The 21,285-nt window shown below is 38.5% G+C and overlaps 2 protein-coding genes across 2 annotated transcripts in view; one reads left to right on the top strand and one right to left on the bottom strand.

Annotated features, from left to right (window-relative positions):
* Nucleotides 1-8,001: 8,001 nt before the first annotated feature.
* LOC139151818 (uncharacterized) lies at nt 8,002-11,390 on the top strand. The gene is made up of 2 exons (XM_070724817.1): nt 8,002-9,092; nt 11,241-11,390. Exons 1-2 carry the CDS (start codon nt 8,175-8,177, stop codon nt 11,256-11,258), a joined length of 936 nt encoding a protein of 311 aa, XP_070580918.1. The 5' UTR covers nt 8,002-8,174; the 3' UTR covers nt 11,259-11,390.
* A 1,858-nt stretch (nt 11,391-13,248) lies between these two features.
* The window catches only part of LOC139151816 (xanthine dehydrogenase/oxidase-like), a 34,394-nt gene continuing 26,357 nt past the window's right edge, over nt 13,249-21,285 (bottom strand). Inside the window, exons 24-32 of the mRNA XM_070724815.1 lie at nt 21,131-21,279; nt 20,299-20,380; nt 19,237-19,461; nt 16,955-17,029; nt 16,577-16,629; nt 16,062-16,248; nt 15,323-15,511; nt 14,700-14,873; nt 13,249-14,232 (exon numbers count right to left, since the gene is read on the bottom strand). Of these exons, the coding sequence (XP_070580916.1) occupies nt 14,194-14,232; nt 14,700-14,873; nt 15,323-15,511; nt 16,062-16,248; nt 16,577-16,629; nt 16,955-17,029; nt 19,237-19,461; nt 20,299-20,380; nt 21,131-21,279 (1,173 nt within the window). The 3' untranslated portion in view covers nt 13,249-14,193. The remainder of the gene's footprint in view (nt 14,233-14,699; nt 14,874-15,322; nt 15,512-16,061; nt 16,249-16,576; nt 16,630-16,954; nt 17,030-19,236; nt 19,462-20,298; nt 20,381-21,130; nt 21,280-21,285) is intronic.

Below are 21,285 nucleotides of genomic sequence, written 5' to 3'. Positions count from 1 at the left end.
CTGTTGGTAACTCAACACGCCAAACTTTGAAATCCCTTTTGTCCTTTACCACAAAAATCATCTTCCCCTCAAGCACATTGCCAAATCCGAATATTTTACCTGTTAAAATACTGGATAGTGTTTGAAAGATAATTATGGTCTTGTACTTGAAGAGAATGTATGATTGATTTTTTCCAGTTGTCAAATTCCAGTTGTCAAACCACACATGGAGGGACTGCATGGTCCTAAAAAGGAAAATGCCTTGTAGTTCTGTACACGCATCTTTAAGTCTCTTTTCTTGCTAATATTTTCTCTTGCCCGCTACTGTATACTTTGAACACGAACTAAATCGACGCTGCATACAAAAGGAGAAATTGTCGCAGAGCCCTGGTTAATTTGTGTAGAAAAACCTATCTTTACATTAGCTCTATGTCAATTAATAACTGCTGCGCGTACTGAAAAAATGAAACTGGCCGTTGGAATGATGTTCCAAGAGCTCATACATTAAGCGAAATATACTGTTTGAAAATTGTTGAAGACGAATTTCATTTCTGCATGCTCGCTTTACTAATGTATTGAAAACTACCATGTAAATTTACTGCTCACTACTATTATAGTCCATCACTTTTATATAAATTTAGGATGCTTCTATCTTGTATCTTTCCTTAACAAAACTAGGAAATCTCACGATTTTGCTACCAAACAACTCAGGGAGTATATTTTTTTAAAACTAAAGATATAACTAGTAAATTTTGTTTTCTTATATTATATGAGCTGTATGTTTATACTCTCGATCACCAGCGATCTGCATCTCGACATGTATTGCTGTTGTTCTGTTCTTTTGGCCGCAGGCACTGGTACTAAAATATCTATCTATCTATCTATCTATCTATCTATCTATCTATCTATCTATCTATCTATCTATCTATCTTCTCTAAAAGTAACAACAGTGATACATCATTCCTGCATCTCATCACAAATAAAAATAGGGACAACGGATTAATAATGCTTACTGCAGTCGTGGACACAATCATATTCATATTTCCCCTCGATCTATGAAACTATAATTTGACACAAAATGAACACTCTATGAGTCGGTGTCTGTATTCGTGGGGAAAATATTTCACTTATAAACAGAAATCGAAGTAGAAATAGTTCAATGCCGCGCACAAGCCCTAATGTAGCGCCTATTACGGCAGTTTTGAAATAAGTAATTCATGTGTACTGCGAAATCGTGAATAGAAACACAGGAAAGAAAAGGAACAACGCTCGAAGACAAAGCAAGACGGAATAACTGTAATAAGAAAGTGCCTTTTTGAAGTACTGTATTTCGTGATCGACCCAATTCTTTGCAAGGGAGGCTTTCATGTCTTTCAATTGAGTTTACTGCCCGAAATGCGACTTTCAACCCCCATTAGTCCAATATACTGACGCCATTTTACACACCCCCATTACTTCACCTCAATACATAACATAATGGCTTTACTATCGTCTCGGGTTTTCGCGTGTCAAGCATTTGACGAACGAATGTACCAAGTTAATTACGTCATCGATGACGGCTGTCGATCACCTAATATAAAGTACTTTCCATTAAAAACTATGAAATCGTATACACATCTGAGATACAAAAGAGCTGGCAAATATGGAGGAGTCTTCCATTGTTACCCGCAATGCCATGACGACGAGTTTGAAAATGCTGATCATTCTGGTGGCAATACATCTGTGAGACGTTCAGATGGATTACAAATATCTGCAGCATTCACTGTATAACTTGAGGGAAGATTTAAGAAAGTGAAATTGTGACAGCTTGATGTTTTTGATTTTGCAAAAGCATATACTAAAGTCGATACAACCTTATCCACATTTCATGCAGTCCTCAATCCCTGGTTCTCGCATCAATGGTTATTGACATTGACTATTCATGTGATTTTACTTCTTTGTTCTCCTTTGAAATTTGTGCACAGTTAGTCAATTTGCTTAGAGATAAAGCCAAATAGATAAATAAATAAATAAATAAATAAATAAATAAATAAATAAATAAATAAATAAAATAAATAAATAAATAAATAAATAAATAAATAAATAAATAAATAAATAAATGTTACGATAACATGGGTTTTCAAAAATAGGGTAGGGAGGTCGGCAGGAATTTTTTTCCGAAATATTTTTAAATTTGCATTTTTCAGGGGTTCAGGGCGGTCAAACACTGGCCACAACATTTCCAGAAAAATGTATCATACATATAAAAGGAAAAACCATAAAAGACATAATCGTTCAAGCAAAAATCAAATGCCAAGTAACGAACACGTTATTTTACGGTTTCTTTCTTTTTTTCACTTCCCGTGTTTACGTAGCTCTAAAAATTTAGGGTCGGCAGGTAAAAACAGGGTAGGCACCGTTATCGGAACAGCACAATTTTATTTTGTTCGGCCTAACGCTGATAGAGAACCTGTCCCTTTAAGCGCTTGACGTCTTAATTTTACATAGTATAGAAAGTAACCCACTCCAAGAGACTACAGCATTCTTCTCGACCATTTCCCTCCTCTGCCTCCCCTCCCCTCTCCTTCCGAAAATCATCGATAGTCTGTCTCCTTCCGCGGGGTGCTACTTTTCTTCTTCGGCAGCAACTGCGAAGATACGATTTGTGATAGAATGAACAGTTCTGCAAAGGTTTTCATCTTTACAGCATCATAAAGACACTGAAGACAGCAGACAGATGTGTACAGACAGTGTCTTCGAAGGTAAATGACGCTTTAGTTCATCATTGTGTCCCATCGTGCAAAAGTGATGAAATGAAGTGGGTTACTGGCTATATTTACACACGCGTTCGATAATGCAATAAAGGCTATGCAATTCGTCACACATCTGGCGCGTCTGATAGGTGAAATGTACAAACAGCATGTTGCGGCATTTGATCTACAGTTATACGCTGGGACTTTCATGTGTTACTGGGAGGTATAAAGATTGAGACTGCCCCTTCAAATGACCAGAAGCTGAATAATGTAACGTTGACTTATATCCAAGCACATCGTATAGAGCAGGTATTGTCGCATCTCGGACAATTTCAGGGCGTATTTATGAGTAAACTCATTATGCTCCATTTTCACTCAAATTTTTGAAGAAAAGTCGAAAGTCGAGAGTTTACCTTGAAGTTTTCACAATGCCATGTCGTACACTGCGACACGCGATCGCATACAGACCAGGAACGCGCTCAGCTTTGAGAATTAAAATACAACGCAGTAAGGTTTACAACGTAAGGAACGATTGTGGTTCAGCAGAATTATATTACACAAATTCAAAGCTTTTGGTCTGGCAATCGCTCACTGGGTGACTCAGTGATGAATGGATATGGCAGAACCAGAAGAGGGCGCACTTTATCACTCAAGGTCTCACGCTGAGGTACTCAAGTATGTACTTATTCTTCAATTAGAAAAAAAGATGGTTCCACCAATGTTAAAAGCAATTGGACAAAAGTATCTGTGAATACTGTCGAATCAACGTCTCTGCATTGCATCGGCCGCCACATCGTTTTCCAGGGTGTGGGTTTAACTAGTGTTAATGTAATACTACACCTGTACATTGTATATGTAGTTATGTTAACAAAATGATTTGATATGTTTCTATGTCTATCTGTCTGTCTGTATATATATGGATGAATGGATGCATGCATGCATGCATGCATGGTTGCATGCATGCATGCATGCACGTACGCATGGACGGACGGACGGACGGACGGACGGATGGATGAATAGATGGATGGATGGGAGGGGGAGGGAGGAGGGAGGAATGGATTTACACGTCTGTATTTCCTTATTTCTATCTTTTGAGTCCTTTTAGTAATATGCAACACAAATAGCAAGGAACGGTTTTTGTTCGAAATTGCAACCATCAAATGGTCAGCAGTTTCTATTTTAACCTTTCCAGTCCGAATATTTATTTTTTCCACTATCGTATGATTTCTCCTGATGACTGTGACAGAAGCAAACATTACAGTACAGAACCTTAATGAGAAATAAGCTTTGCCACTCATTTCTGTCACCAAGTCAAACACCATCTAGTAGAAACATTTGTGTGTTATTTCCATGGTTTCCTTCTTCTTAAAAATCTTTCATCAATATCAGAACAAAGTAAGCACTTGTTGTGAAACTGCTGACCACTTGGTAGTTGTCGAACAAAATGCCTTTCCTTATGATTTGTGTTGCATACAAAGTGATGAAATCCAAACATCTTGTGCAGTATTCATTGTCGGATAAAAACAAATATGAGTGTCCGATCATGTTGAGGGCGCAATGCTAGACCTAATCCTTGCCCCTTGGCCTGCCCAACATGACTGAACAAAAGCCCCCGTGTATCCAGCATTATGTTAATTCACTTTTTGACCTATCGGGAGAGGCAAGTGATTAAAACTCTACAAGGAATTTTAACATCTATTGAAATATGGAATATCCATACAGTTCCAACGAAGTAGGTCTCCATCAACTTTTGTGCTTTACTGGACAAAGCACTTCTAGCGAATAACAACAGTGCAAATACGTTGTCGGTTTTCCTTCTTAAGGAGGTACGCTACCTTTCCAAAAAATGTTGGGACATTCTTGAAGTTGACTTTTCTGAAAAAATCTTTATGTGTACATTGCAAATATATGAAAAAAATATGGGGTACCCATGCAAACTTTTTGAAAAAAACACATGCCAAAATTGACAGAAAACCACTAAATCTCCCATTTTGCGAAATTTGCACTTGCCAGCAGAGTCTTTATTTTATCGCAAACGATTAACAGATCCCAGTGTGCATAGCACAATTTTACATTGCCAGGACAGCTGCATTAGGACACTCAACTAAAATTTGTGATGTCTTGTCTTAAAAATTAAATATTAGACCCTAAATTTATCATTTAACTGTAAAATTAGTCTTTTTTAAAAATATAAACTTCAAATAAATGCACAAAATAATTTTCAAAATGTTAAAAAATACAGCAATATCTATCAAACAGACAGTGTTCTTAGATTTAGAAGCAAAAAAAGTTGGGGTCACCACGCAAATTTTCTTACTAAACAGCAAAAAGTGATAAAAAAAAAGTGAATTTTGTTAGTCCTGAGATTTGACCCTCTAGCTTACTGATATTATGTCAGAGCTACAATTGTTAATTATTCTCTACTGATCTTTCAAAATGAAAATAACTGTCGATTTTTCAGTGCAAAAATATACTTTCGGTTGTTTTGATTCATAAAAACTTCTGAAAGAAATATTATAAGGTCACTAGCATGATTTTTTGCCATTTTGTCCTGTTATTCACGCTCACAATGTTAGGTAGTCTAAAAGAAACATGTACATCTTTTAGACAAAAGAGGGCGCTCTCCTATATAGAATGGTAGCGTACTACCTTAAATGCAAGCAAAACTGAGCAAGGCCGCGGCATACTTGAAACTGATTCAACAAGTCGACATGACTATGCTACTGAGTTTCTAAGAAACAGTTCCAGTTGATTTGTAATCGATTATCAAAGAGCGGTGAAGAAATACTCGAGTTTTCTGTACCGCGTGTAGAGTGCACGGTCCGATCCGATCCGCTCTGTGTGAGAAATATTCCAAAATACATTGGTTTTCGAGAGCCTGTTTCCAAGGAAACGGAAAGTGAATGATGAACCACAGAGGGTAAAGGACATTGTAAACTCCAGACATCGTTGATATTTTCCATGGACATTGTGATGCAGCAATACAGTCATTGAAGTAATGCATAGAAATCCATGACGCATGTCTTCCTTCAATATCGGCAGTAAAAGTCAATACGTGCCACGGCCTCGTAACTCACAGACATAATTTTTGCTCAAACTCTGTTGGAGGAAGCTTCGAACTATTCTATTCCAAAACGAAGAATAAAAATCGCTAAGAAATGATAATAGAGGGAAAAAAGTTTCGTAAAATTTACCCATATTAGAAATTAAAACTGGCTGCTGTCCATTTTGGATTTTCACAATAGCAAGAAGGTGAAAACTCCACAAGCTTCAAAACGAATCAACTCAATCAGCATATCAGCAAGGTACAGCACATGTACTGTTGAAATATAGAAGTCCAAATATGTGTCCCGAGGCTCAAGCTACCCGAAATAGATATTCCTACACTGTGTATTTTATATACTACAACGGTACTATATTGAAAAGCGTATGCGATTTCTAACTTGTTTTGTCGCCGAGCTCTTTACAAATCCCAAATTTTGAAGACAAATGTATTCTTATCTCGTACGTCATCTTAAACGAAAGCAGCCTGCTTTTCGACTGTGTTTGCATAGCGGTAAGCAAGGCACAACGAATCTTAGTCAGCAAATGCATGAGATGACGGACCACTTGTTCTCATCCAGCGTGGAGTTCGCCTGGGCATTTTTAATCGCATTCGCTCCAAATACAGCGAATGGCGGAATGCCGACACGCAAACACGACTTACAGACGCTGGTCCTGAAATCGCAGACTTGCCATGCATTCAGAAACGATGCGGCTATCAAACCGTTGATTTTAACTTTCTCATGCTAAGTACGCTTAAATTCATGCGATCCAAAGTTGATACAGACGCTAGGTATGGTACCGGTAATGCCTGTTTGTCCGATAAAGTTGGTGACAGAAACTATTCTCCTGAATTTCCTGTCAAGACAGCAGGTATTGAGCGAGTTTTAGTTATTTTCACAAAAAGATAAATTTCCCATAATTTCACCATATATACATGGTCACTGCAAGCACAGATGACAGGACAGAAGACAATGGTTGACGATGTTGCAAACAAATGCATTCACTGTGAAACGTAGAAAGAAGAAAACAAACAAATAACACGCACTTATAAACGATCGGACTAATTTTATGATATTTACAGAATATTCGAAAGTGTCTATTGCAGGGATTCCGAAGCTGAGAGACGAGTTCTTTAATTCTTTCTTGCCTAAGAATGCACATAGTGTGAAGTCTGATAGACATCTTAAAAGTTAACCATCCCACATCTCCGCTGATTTCAAGAACGCTGATGATGCCGGCACAAAAGCGTTATAATTATCAGCAATACCTTACTAATTTATCTGTAAAACATAGCATGTAGGACTAAGATTCAACTAAGTTAGAATGCCCAGAGTGTTTCCCCATATTTAAGTTCATCAGTTATTATTCCCAGAGATCATTCCATGCTGTCAAGGAAAGTGAAGGATGATATATACTATAACTATTATCCGAGCCATGACCCAATTACAATTCATCACCGGTAGAGGGAAGACCTATTTACGTGATCTCCCGAGAATCACGAGAGATAACGTAACATTGCACGGCGTATGGCGGATGAAACGGTAGAGCACGTCACATCACGAGAACTTAGTTGATTGACTGACGACAAGAGATCGGATTATTCTGTTTTTCATGTTCTCTTTTATCCTCCAAAACAGGATTTCAAATTCCCCATTGTCAGTTGTGTACTAGCAATGACATTCAGCGTCATAAGCTAACTCCGATTTTGACGTCAGTCAAACCCTCACTGTGTGACGTCACTCATCCATCGACCGAACTGGAGATAAGCAGGTTCACCATAAATGTTTTCATCTACCTGTCAGGCTCGCGTGTCGATCATTCTGGTTTATTTGTTAATTTTTGTTTACTCGAGTTGTCAGCGACACTTTGCATTATAGATGGTGATCGATTTCTCCCCGTCGAAGAGAAGCTATTGGATAATCATTACTTTGTTGGGCAATTCAAGACCCCCGATCGATATCGTTTTATTTCCATTTTGAAAAGCCAACTCGCCGATCAAGGCAAAGTCACCCCTTGTCACGCTCTCCGTTGTGCTTGACTACGATGGTCCACTAAAGCGCCGAACAGCTATGCATGAGAAGTAGACGACCGGCCGCCGCTGTATCAAATTTCTCCTCATATCACCGCTCTTAAGGTTGTATGACACGAACCGGGCAAACTACATCGTGTTCTCGGGTCGCTAGTTGCCCCGCGACTTGTGTTTTCGTTGTGGAGAGCAGTCAGTCAAACATTTCAATGTTGTACAACGCAACGTGATACGCTCACAGGTTCTTTCAGCTATCGACCGAAAGACCAGAACTACGAATGACTCTGGCAGGATCTGCACATACATGACTAGCACCGTTCTGATAGGAGAAACAGGCGGTCAAAGAATATCTTGTGATTTTGTTTAAGCTGGAGTGGACTTGAGATGTAAGGATGGCAACGGTCACGATGCCAAAAATTAAGGCTCAGGGCAAAGTAACGTTCTCCGAGGAACGTTCTAAACAAAACATTGTGGACACACTGGCTACGGTGTTTGCTGGACAGACCAACCGAACGGCAGAAAGCCAGAGCTACAGAAGATGGCTACCGGGGAAAAGCAACGTCGGCAGGATTCTTTTGCACGACAACGGCAGCCAGGCCCGCCTTCTGGGCATGAAGGTGTCTGGAATCGGCAAGGCGCAGAGACGCACGGCCGCCTTCCTTGACCAACAGCAGAAGTCGTTCGTCACTCGACTGCAAAAGAAACAGGACACTTGGGTCCGCGAGCACTCGCGTCGGGCGATCGCTCTAAACCAAATGGGACCGAAGAAACGGCAAAATCAGAAAGGCAAAGAAGGCAAGGCGGCGGAGGACGTGTCACCGGGGGACATCGAAGAAAGAGAGAAAGCGGAAAACAAGGAAAATGATGACACGCTCCCAAGAATAGGCACGGACGGCAACATGACAGGGAGAGCAGATAAGGAGAAAGTGTATATTCCAAAACGGCCGCCTTCACCTGGGCTACCGACTGGATTTGGAAACCAGAAAGCTATCCAACGTTTCCCGCCAATTAGGAGACCCGACCATCTCATGACACCAAAGGAGGAGGAGAAGCCGGAAAAGATCGAAGAGCCACCGAAGACGGCCGAAGACGAGGCGAAGAAAAAGAAGACGCAAAAGACCACGAGCACGGAGACGGTCATCGCGGAGAATCTGCCGCGTATCAAGGTTACCTACCCGTGCAGCAAGGGCAGAAGGAGGATATCGAAGAAATGCACTCCGCCGAGTGCTGGGGCGATGGACCCCCTGCACGACGACCGCTTCGCCCAGCTGACGTCGTCGCTGGTCTGCAACGACGTGGACAAGAACGAGGTTCGGGATGTCGGTTCTCTGATTGCCGGCATCATGTGCGGTAATAGATACCTTAAGGACTTCAAGAAGCGCTGGAAGAAAAAGAACACAAAGTTTAAAACAGACATTGATGAATTTTACCTCACGTAGTTCTTAAGACAGATGATTGCGTGTTACTCACGGGGAAACATACAAAAAAATATCTATGGCCAACGACAAAATAAGAGCTCGGGTCCATGACAAAAAAATCTGAAGTATTATTTACTATTGTCTAGATTATTTGGTCAAAAACATGCTCAACATTTCGCTCTTGCCATTTATTTTACTTCATAAAAATATGTACTTTTTATTCTCTCGGAGAAATCGCAATTACCTGTCAAGGGTCTGTGTGATTTGGTATTGTCATCAAGATGTGTTTAAACTAAGTGTTCTTGATGCATGTCGAATGTAATCAAATACCACGGCTTCTGCACACCAGCAGTTCAGGCACTGTCTGTCACCTTCGAATATTGACGATCCACGTCAACCCGCACGGTTGCAAATATGCGCAAAAATGCTTTGTTTCAGCACGGAGGGTCACATAGCATGCATTGGGCTTTTTGCCGTACTCATAAAGTTATTCCAACGATTTGTCAGTTTTTTACACCATCCATCCTCAAGGAAGTGATGGTTTTTATCACCACTTGTTCTGTTTATGATTGCACGCAATTTTTATTGTGTGCCGTAAAATTACGGGTCTCTGTTACACTTTGCTTGTAATCTCGTTTTTTCACCTTTTGTTCACTGACTGCAAATGCTTATTGATTTTGCTCGTGAATTTCATCTACGCCACTGCACATCTTGGTTAATTACTCCATTGTTTTCTCTGCATTGTTGCTAACACCTTCAATTTGATTACTTCGAATTTCTCATCTTCCTGCATTCCAAGTCCATCTGTGAATTCCTCCAGGTATCCATTTCCCATGTCGCCGACGTACGATTTTATTTCCTTTTCAATATCGTCGAAAAAATCACTCGTGATTTTCATGTAACTCCTTGAACGAGTGTGCAGGCTTGTGGCACTTGAGCGTGAACTAATAACTTACGTCAACATATAGTTGCCATGGAATCGATCTATATACAGTAAGGTCTTCAGTTCATCGAACTTCTGTAGGCTTGTAATATAATCATTGGGAGCAAGTTTTGTAAATAACCTAACAGATTCAAGAGCTTATGCACCTATACTTACATGTATTTTGAAGTTTCAAGTTTTACTTCGCAAATTGTGTAAATTTTTAAAGACAGTCCGCCATTTCAAAATCGATAATCTGTATTTAACAGCCACCTAGCATCGAAATCTGTACACGTTCCATTTACAATTGTCACATCATGAGTTACGTGTTATTATTAGGAATGCACCATTAAAACTAGGGAGGGAGTGGTCAACACGGAAGGAAAAAATGGAAAGACAAGTTGTCGAATTATGAAATGGGTGCTTTGCTTATTTGAAAATGCAGGAAAGCGAGAAAAGTTACTCGTCCTTATTCTGACTACTCGTCTCCCCCTGCATGTAGTGGTGCATCCCTAACAAAACCTCCCTCTTTAGTCTCCCCTAATTATTACACATAATCTCGGACCAACCTGAAGTGTGGCTATTCTCTGACGTCATAATAGATCCGCCTTTTTATGCCAGGGTTAGATTTTGTGAATGGCTAATTTAACAGATTAAGAATCATTGAAAGATCACTGACTAAAACGTCGTAAGCGACGAATATGTCTCCTGATTTATAGCTTTTAAAGACGCATACTAGAAATTAATGAGTAAATAAGGCATTTTTGGAAATCTTTAGCTTTACCCGAATATATGTTATACTCTTGCGTGATGTCTGATAGCAGAAAGTTATATAACAGGAAAAAATCTTGAGTTGTTGCCGAACTTGTGGAAAGGGTTTTCGATATTAATACGAGAACTGAGATGTCTTCCAAATGCACTTTGAAGTGATTCATGGCACACGTCGAGTTAACTTCATGACTGAGACACTTCCCACGTGTTCAGGCCCCATGGTTGAAGAACAAACACGAGTTTCAATGTTACAGCACGAAATCACTTTCGACGCTAATCGGTTGATATCACAGTAATCCAGGATTGTTCACAATGAAAGTTACGGTAGAATATTCGCTTTTTTACAGCTTTTTATATTTGACTAAAGCGAAGGTGGAGACGTAGCTAATCTGCTCGAAGAGGATTATCATAACCTTAATCCTCAATCGGAATGACGAAACGTTGCAGTACGAATTTTTTTGTCAGCGAACGCTCTCGGCTTGCTTTCACGACTTCCCATAGACTTGTTCAGATTTCCCAAAGGTTTCGCAACCGGGTTTAGCCGAAGCCTTTAAACCAGTGGAGTGTCCTACGCACATTCTGTTTGTACCGTAAAGTTGTATAATGCCAGTCACATTAGACAGTCGGAGTGCATGATATTAGATTTCAGACGGGGAGTAATTACATCACGCCGTTTTTAGGGCGAGGTTTACCTCGGTGACTTGGCATTCTTTGAAAGATGATGTACTGCTGCTATGAATTCAAACTTCATCGTACATTGCATTCATCCACGAGGGGTGCATCGGCGCACACGCGTCAATACAAAGTTCCTTTCCCTCACAAACTAGATCGGCATCAACTGGCAGTTTTGCTATTTTAGCACATATCTTTGTTTGTTAAACACCAGGCATTCTTAAAGTATGATCAACGAAGGCAATACATCCTTTATTACGCTTTCTTTGTCGCATATGAAGTTCATGTTTGGACTGTGGTTATATTGCTAATATACAAAGTAAAACACTGTAGCATTCACAGAAAGCATATTATGGGCAATTCGAAAACATTGAAGTTTCTTTTACGTCAAGAAATACATAAGAAGTACACTGTACTGTACGCCTACTTGATTTTTATTTACTCCACTTTTTTTTTAACGAGAGTTTGTTTTAGTACTGTTTGGACTTTCACGGCGATACATTATCAACTGTGAGGGCGTACAGTATGAATTCTTATGAAATCCATAAAACATAATTCTCTTACACTTTGTGTGTACTCATGTTGGGTATTTCTGCCAGCTTTCCTGTATTTCTTTGAGGTTGCATCTGATTTATGTTTCGATGAACATTTTTTGCGATATTCTAAGATTGTGTTGCCTTCATTCGTGGCCATATCCGGGGCCACATGCCCTCTTTAGGCAATAGTCTCAAGTTATATTGCACACCCGTCTTGGGTTACAGTTTGACCCATTTTCCCCTTTGACGAATACCGTGTGTTTATCGATTATCACGTGTACAAGAGTGTGCTCTACATGCTACATACGCCTCAGATGAACTGGGCTTACATATCTATTCTCCATTTGAAACTAAAATTGGCCGAATTATGGACCAGCATATACACCCGGGACACTGTTTGACAAGAGCGTGTACAAACAAAAGTACATTGATAAAAGAATAACATAAGCTCGTTGGAATTCTTTACAAATTACCCAAGTCGGTTTATTGCAGTGTGTAAAGGGACTATGATGTCATGAATCAATATCATGTTCTGATCTTGGAAAAGAAAGTGTCCCTCCTCGCACTCAAGCGTACGTTTATAATGAGAAATTCTCTAAATCAATATTGGTCCATATTTAAACGCACAGTATCGATAAAATGACGCAAATGATTCGGAGACTGGTTTAAGAAGAGCAGCTGTGAAACTCTTCAATACGCCTACTTTCAATTTCGAAAAGGGCTAGTTGGAAGCAGATTTAAACTGACACTATGTAATCAATATGTGCACGGTGCCAATGTAGATTTTGCTGTTTTCGTTTGATTTTATGACAAAGTACACTTGTGCAATTATATAGCGATGCAGTGTTTCATGACTGATGACAAGGTCTCCTGTCACGAGGTTGTCTGTTTTCTTAAACCAGGCATGACAAAAGTACGTAGAATAACTTATAGCGAATGTCAGACTGAACGTCAAATATCAAAATCATTCGATTTTGCACCTGTTGTATTCGTTGAGTATTATTTCACAGGTTTCTGTAAGCATTCACCATTGTGAATACAAATAAATTACGCTGATTGTCCTGGTTAACTGAGCGCCACCACTGTCATAGTGGTCGCTATACCGGGTCACTGTGATTCTGAAAACAAGCTGACACAACAGAAAGTGTAACCTTTGATTTATTGCTTGAAATTTATTGTCGTTGAATTTAATTTTTTTTTCAAGACGTTGAACACTGCATTTACATTTTGAACAGTTAAACAAACCACACCGATAATTTAATGTTGTTTTGTCACTTTAATTTACAGAGAGAGAGAGAGAGAGAGAGAGAGAGAGAGAGAGAGAGAGAGAGCAAACAATGGCAAGATGGCGACATTTAACAAAAGCGATTTTGTCCTTTAAGATGGTAAACCTGTTTACTTCACATAATATGACTATAATTGGTCAGCTATAAATTCTGTCCATTTGAGTATTTTCCGTTGCACATACAGTCAGGAATCATTTCATATGATCATAAATTTCTCATTTTTACTTGGTATTTCGCTGGTGAATTGTTCCTCGGGATCACTGCTCCTAGTTTTGTGCATTGTCCATTCTGACCAAATATCGTCTACAGTGAAGGGACCTAAGTGTCATCACATGGCTGTAGGGAAAAACACAACTTATGATTCATCGTGCTTTCTTTACAAGGCAACGGAGGAGGCAAAAAAATTCTATAAGAACCAGTACCTTTGTTCAATAATTTCATGAGATTGCCTGCAAAGTCATGCTGTTAGTACAGATGATGGGGCAAAACAGCCACTATAGATGCTGCTTCTGACAAATGAATTCGCTTTTTAATTGAATTATGATAATAATTATTATCATTGTCTAATCGATAGAATAACACGAAGAAAAAAGGCAACGAACAAGTCTTCTTACCAGGAATTTTCGGGAAAAAATCAAAATTGGCAAGTAGCAGAAATAGAATTAGTTAATGCTAAACAAAACAATGTCCATTTAATATGCTGATTTGTGAGACTTTTGCTCGTTCCATTTTCATGTCTCCATTGTTGCTCTGATGTGCTTCTCTGGCTTCGGGTTGACCTCTACTGACCTTTGTAGGAGTAGAGTTCAAGGTCGGATGAAAAACTCGTCATCAATGGACTGATCCTGGAAAGGAAGAAAAAGTAGGGAATCGATGTCATTTGCAATATCTCCGGTGAATTTGTAATTATTGATCTCAAAACCATGAGATCGGCCTTGTTTCTGTGTTTTTTAACCCGTTTTTTTATCACAACCCTGTGAACTCTGCTTTAAGCTGAACTAAAATGCTGGTAAATCAACCTTCATGGAACAAGTCAGTTCCAAATCACATCATCTGGGTCTTCCAGAACCGCTCATTTTTTCTGTCAGTAGAGAATACGTAAACAGACAAGTATTACCGCATAAATCACACCAATGATAAAGAAAATACAAATCTATGTCTGGTCGACAATGGAATTTTATTGTTTTTACACTTGAGTAACTATTACATGACTGACCTTAACGAGGTCACCCGGCAAGGACCGTGAGGTCTTTACTCGAAAAAGAACAATTCTCCGCTCTCCCTCAAGTTCAAAAGAACATATTTTACTCACATTAAAATTGTCAGTGAATTCATCAGCACATGTCATTCTAATTCTTTCCGGAGTGGCGGGACTGTCCAATCTGAATGGACCATCAATTCTAGCGTCGGCTCTGGCCGATGATATGGCGTCTTTTATCGCTAGATGTGCACCAAAACCCATATGAATTGCCGGTTCACCAATGCCCTGGTATAGAAGCAGCAGAGATAATCGTCAAATTGGACAGAAACGAAAGGAAAATACCGAATTAAACAGCAAAACGTTCGAAACCATCGATTTGTGCCTATGTAGGGTGCCAAACCTTTCGTTTAATTTAGTCCAGTAATGTTCAAGAATCCACTGGCAAATCAATATACATATTAAAACGTGTCATAAAATATTATGTTTTTTTCTTGGTCATTGCAACTTTCCGATAAATCAAATAAACTGACAGGCATCAATGATTTTCAGTTAAGAATCAAACTGCCGTGAATCGATTGTGAACTTTTCTTTGTCTGTTCAATAGAGAACTTAATCATAATAGCGGTTCACTTATTTGTTTTAAATTATCACTTTGACAACTTCTTATCGTTTCGTTAATGTCGTTCCATTCGTACGTGATAGTTAAGACGGCGTTTCAATGTGTTCACACTAACCTTTGATGAATATAATCCAACTTTGCATGGCGCCCTCTTCAACAAAGTGACATTGAACTGGCTAGGGATGTCACCGATCTGTGGTATTCTGTACATTCCTGGACCTTTAGTCAATAGTTTCCCTTCCTTGGAGTACCTCAGCTCTTCTGATGCATATAGTCCATATCCTTGCACAAACGCGCCTTCAATCTACAAAAAATAAGCTTTTTTCTCAACACACCCTGACACTAATAATCTTTCATCTCAGAGGTGAGTGCACAGATCATGCGCTTGAAAATTGCACTTGAAGTACACAGTATTAAGTAACAATGTATTGTCAAATACAAACATTGCATTCAACTCCTTGCAAACTGAACAGCGATGTACCAACAATATTAACACGATTGGAACTAATTTGGGATAATTGGATCTTTATATTTTTCAACTTTCTCAAAACTGTTAGATGCCCTATAGCTGAATGTCTCAATATTACAAATTACTCATAAAACCAAGTGTGTAACGTAAAAAGAAAAGCAGATTAGCTTACATTTGCAGATTTTAAAGACATTACTTCACCATCCAATTATCCCAAATTAATTCCAATCGTGTTTTATTCTTTTTCATGAAAATCTCGTGTTCGTCTTGGCCATCAAGCTTTCAATGTTCTTTTCCAAACTACAAATACTTGTCAACTTATTGTTGGGCGAAATGTTATGAATATTGAAATGATAGTCTTGATTCCATTGAATCCTAATCTAACCTGTCCGATATCCAGTGCTGGGTTCAAACTCTCTCCAACATCCATGACTATATCTGTACGTTTCAGCTGATGATCCCCTGTCAAGCAGTCCACTTCCACTTCACAACACCCTGCACCATAGCTAAAATAGTACTGTCCTTTGGTCCCTTTCAAGTTGTCCCAGTCTAAAGCAACCTCGACAGGAATCCTTAAAGAGAGAGTGTGATGAGGCTCCAGTTAATTTCTACAAGAGACCGCAACAACAGCCATGCTTTCTTTCTTCAGAAACATTAACAACTTGATATAGCAAATTGAATACCCCAGTGAACTCCACACTGACACCTGATGCGTATTGAATGAACGATCCCTGATCTCAGTTGAACATTCACCAAATAAGGTGTCATTATCTGTATTGTATTTGCAATTTTCCACCGTAGAGTACACTTTTTTTGGTGATAATCTATGCAGTGCATCAAGATCTAACATCTTTTTCCTTTCTACAATAACACCGGTTGAGTACTCAACGTTTTACTTACTTGAAATGCCCGGATGTAGAGAGGCTAACTCTGTTCATGTATGCTGCATTCACCTAGAATTACAAGGTGTGGTGAAGACAATCATTCTTTGGTTCTTAGGAAGCATAACTCAGAATTTGATAAATACGTCATCGTCGATGACATAGTCCCCGCATTTAAGTTGTTGACAAAATATACTTAATATACATGTGAAGGGCAGTAGAGTTTATAGTAGTGTCTATGCAAACACACTATTGTCAACATGTTAAACTTAATTTTAATTACATGTTTATTAGATATATATAGACACACGTTCATTTCGGTTATTGTAAAACCAAAATTAATTTGCAAACATATGTGATTGTGCGTTATATTTGTACCAAGTTTTGATAAACCTACCCAATCTTCCCATGATCCCTTCGGGTTCTCATACATAAACTTTTCCAGTCTCTCCATCAAAGTTTCACAAGCAACCTGTGAGGGTAGAATGACAAAAGAAATAATATATGTACATGAGGACGATGATATACTGGTAAAATATTGAAGCGAAGCCAACATAGTGATCCTTGAAGTAACCAGATATGAACTGAAAATGCTCACATGTCTCATTATATATAATATAATTGCAGTTATGTGTAAATTTTAACCTTTGCCACATGTTTGCAACTTCATTGAAAGTATTATGATCAACGTAATGAACAATAATTACCGCCAATTAGGTCATGAAGTATACAAATATGTAATTAGCTGAAATAAAAATATTAAAGTTCTTTTACTGCTGTCATTGTATCACCACTTTATATAGCAAATGTAATTACCGTTGGCCAAGTCCTTCAAGCCATATATGCCGAGCTGTGAAAGCTCATTAGACATGCAAATTATAAATTGGCTGACATGAAAATGTGGAATGACTTTCGATATTGTTTTAACCTGGTATAATCATCAATGTACATAATATGTTTTGCCAACTTTGATCAAGTAAATCCCAGTACATATCCCTAATAAGCAAAGTTCATTAAATATGTAAATTAGGAATTGGCTTAAGTAAAAATGCTTAATGATTTTCAATAATGTTGTATCATGGTATCTGCAATATATGTAGCTAGTTTTGTCACCTTTGGTCAAGTTGATTCAGATATATATCTGTAATTAGGAAAGTTCATTTAATATGCAAATTAGGAATTGGCTGAAGTAAAAATGTCTTTTGATTTATATCACAGCATCTTTGATGTATATAACAAGTTTCAACAACTACAATCATGTTAATTCAGATACATATCCCTAATTTGGAAAGTTTATTAAATATGCAAATTGGGAATTGGCTGAAGTAAAAATATTTAATGACTTTCAAAAATGTTGTATCGTGGTAGCTTCAATACATGTAGCAAGTTTCATCAACTTTGATCCAGTCAATTTAAATATATATCTCTAATTAGCAAAGTTCATTAAATATGGAAATTAGGAATTGGCTGCAGTTAAAACGCTTAACGACTTTCAATAATGTTAAATCATAGTATCTTTAATATACATACCAAGTTTGGTCGATTTTGATCTAGTCAAATCAGACATATATCCCTAATTAGGAAAGTTCATTAAATATGCAAATTAGCAACTCTCTTTCATGTCGCCCCTTAATGGTTCCCACTGCTGATATATCTTGGTGTGATCAACATTTGTAGCAAGTCTCATCAAATTGTGTGGAGTCGTTTTTAATGAATATCCGTTTTTTCTAAAATCATTAATTATGCAAATGAGCAAAAAGTATGCAAGCCACACCCACCAAAAACTAATCAGTTCATGCCATTTGCTAACTGAATCTATGTACCAGATTTGATTCTGATCTGATAAGCCGTTTATGAGATATCGGACCAACAGACAGACAGACAGACAGACAGACAGACAGACAGACAGACAGACAGACATCGCTGCGACATATGCTCACGTGTGTAAACACGTGAGCAAAAACTGAATCATAGTCACAGCAAATGCATCAATATCAAAAATATAAACCGTTGACGGACAGAGTGCAAAATAAAACAGAGTTAAAACAATAACGAAATATATGTAAACTTGTGGTCACAAAACAATCTCGATGTCAGGTGTGTCAAAGGAAATAACGACTGCTAATGAACCCGTATTAATAGTATATTTTTCTACCGCTGCAGTGGCATGATGCTAATATTTAATTGTTAGCGATAAACCACCTAAGCGACGGGTATACCACAAGATTTTAACTAATTCAAAACATATATGTACGGGCGATGGCTAGTGTATATATGGATTAAACTGGTCAATTTTATTCAAGTAGCATACCAGTTGTTAAAGTGGGTTGTTGCTGTTATATCATGACAGTATTTGAAATTCTGGAGTGAAACATCAGGGTTTTTTCAGCCTCTGACTGAGAGTTCGCGCTCGTTTAAAATGTGCTATACCGCAAATATCAGTTTTTTCAAAGTGTCGAACAATTGGATCACTGCGCTTGCGCCATCAGTTTACTGGGTATGGTACTATTTGAGAATACACAACATCCAAGGGACTTATGAGTCATGAAAGTACCCGCCTAAAACTTGTCGCTAGATGTAAAACGAATCTGACGAAGAGATGTTGACATCGACAGCTTTATTCAGATGCCCACTATATAAATGTAAATGAATCTCCGTAACACTAAAGCAACTGCCTACCCTAACTGCATTTCCCCACAGGTCGGTTCCAGCTGACCCTCCTGTTGGGGCGGTGTTAGGCACCTTGTCAGTACTGTTCTCGTTGATGTGGATCCGTTCTTGAGGAATGCGTAGAACACGACTGGCGATTTGAAGTGTTTTAGTGTTCAAACCTTGACCCATCTCTATGCCACCATGACTGATCAATACGGAGCCATCCAAGTAAATATGGACCAGAGCTTGTGCCTATAGAAAGAGTGTGTTGTTCATTGACAATATTTTATAAAGGACGGTGAGCCGACAAGTGTTATAGAGGTTCCGCAAGCCAACAGCAGGGTTACCGTCAGTATACTTATGTCATATTTGGGGACAGAAGAAATATTACTTAGAGTTTTATTACAATTTACGTATGTCTCCCTTACTGAAACACTTTGTCATTCAATAATGCTCGGTGTTCTTGAGCTAACCATTTGGGTGCGTGTCCATCATCACCTGCTGTCAACTCGCCAACTTCCGCAATATCAACTGTTGTATTTAAACACTGGTAAATTCTCTCGTCACTGAAGTTGACAAACTGCAGCTATTTCTACGACTATTATGTACATAGGTTCAAAGGAAAGACAGGACTCTGATTTGTTAATGAATTACGTCTTCTCAATGTTTGTAATGTCCTCGGATAGGAATGTTTTGTTTAAGATCGGGAAGATGCCAACGTTAATAATATCTGAAAAACAGTAAACTGTTCATGTTTGATTATAGTACAGAGCAAAGACTGTATGCATAAGTGTATATTAAATACAGAATGAAGACGACATATGGAAAACTGCCTGATGTGATCGCTTTCCTTTTTGAATAATTCAATCGGTCGACTGAAGTAATAATGAACTGTTACCCTAATGGTCAGCAAGAAGAGCACCGGTGAAATGTCGACTTTTAATTCACATTCAAAATCATTTTCTTTAAAATGTGAACATCCATCAACCTTGACCCATTCAATCTAAGTATTAAACTGCTTGTGGTGCGTGAACACTGGCAGGTGGATATTTTCAACAACATACAGAACATAAACATGAGACCAAGTACCTGATTTAGGGAATTTATTGGCAGGCCAATCACTCTCTTCGTTGGTACAATTGCCAATCCCTTTTTCTTCCATCGATTTTCACTGGGTAGAAAAGCAAGGCAACGGGTGAGTTATTTCTTGACAAATGATGACACATTTACAACAACAGTGGCAGCTGTAATATCACGACAAATGTTGAAGATAATTTGTTGGCATTTCACTTAATATGGCTCATTTTTACACTTTGACTATTACAGACTTTGTGCGTGCATAAGTAGTTTTCACAGAAAATCAGCACTATACCTCAATGACTAAATTGTGATGGACGTTACTCGTTTTCTCCTGTTCTGCCCTGGGATCTTGGATAATATCTGAAAACTTTGTTTTTCCGTTCTTTTTTATTAAAATAATACATCCATCAATCCATCTCAGAAAATTTGTGAGCCAGGTGTTACAAATGTCTCACTTTGATTGTGTATACTACCAAAAACAAGTATTAAACAGGTGATTCGGGTCTTAAAAGATTTTTTTCAGAAGGTAGATAGATATTTCATATGTTCATTCTATGAGAACAACAAGGAATTTTTTAAAGTTCAAAGGAAGTAGAGAACTTCTTGCCCTAGTTGACGCCCGTTAGTGGACGTATAAGAGTATTCTACTGGGAAAACGGTACACCATTGTTCCCGTAGTACTAGTACCAATTTTTATGGTCAGAATTTAACGAGGCAGAATCCCCTTCACTATGTCAGCAGGTTGCCCGAGTGTTTCATTATTCAGGCTTGCATATGGTAGGAATTACGTGTTGGACTTCGCTTTCGTATATCAAAGTGACTGGCCTTGCCATCCACTAACCTATTGAAATTGTCGACCTCAGCTCTTCGTCGATAGTAGTCACTTCTCTTGAGACATTCATCCCAGCATCGTCGAAGGTTTACAATGTCTGGAAGCTCTTGATATAGATTATTCACATCACCTTCTTTGTATAGGTTTATTTCACGTATCTGTTG

The sequence above is a fragment of the Ptychodera flava genome, chromosome 15, assembly GCF_041260155.1.
Source record: "Ptychodera flava strain L36383 chromosome 15, AS_Pfla_20210202, whole genome shotgun sequence".
NCBI classification, from domain to species: Eukaryota; Metazoa; Hemichordata; class Enteropneusta; family Ptychoderidae; genus Ptychodera; species Ptychodera flava.
The sequence above is the reverse complement of the archived record's forward strand: the minus strand, read 5'-3'. Positions and strand labels throughout refer to the sequence as shown.

Excerpts from the sequence above, each read along its gene's own strand:
- LOC139151818 (XM_070724817.1), top strand. The coding sequence starts at position 8,175 with ATGGCAACGGTCACGATGCCAAAAATTAAGGCTCAGGGCAAAGTAACG.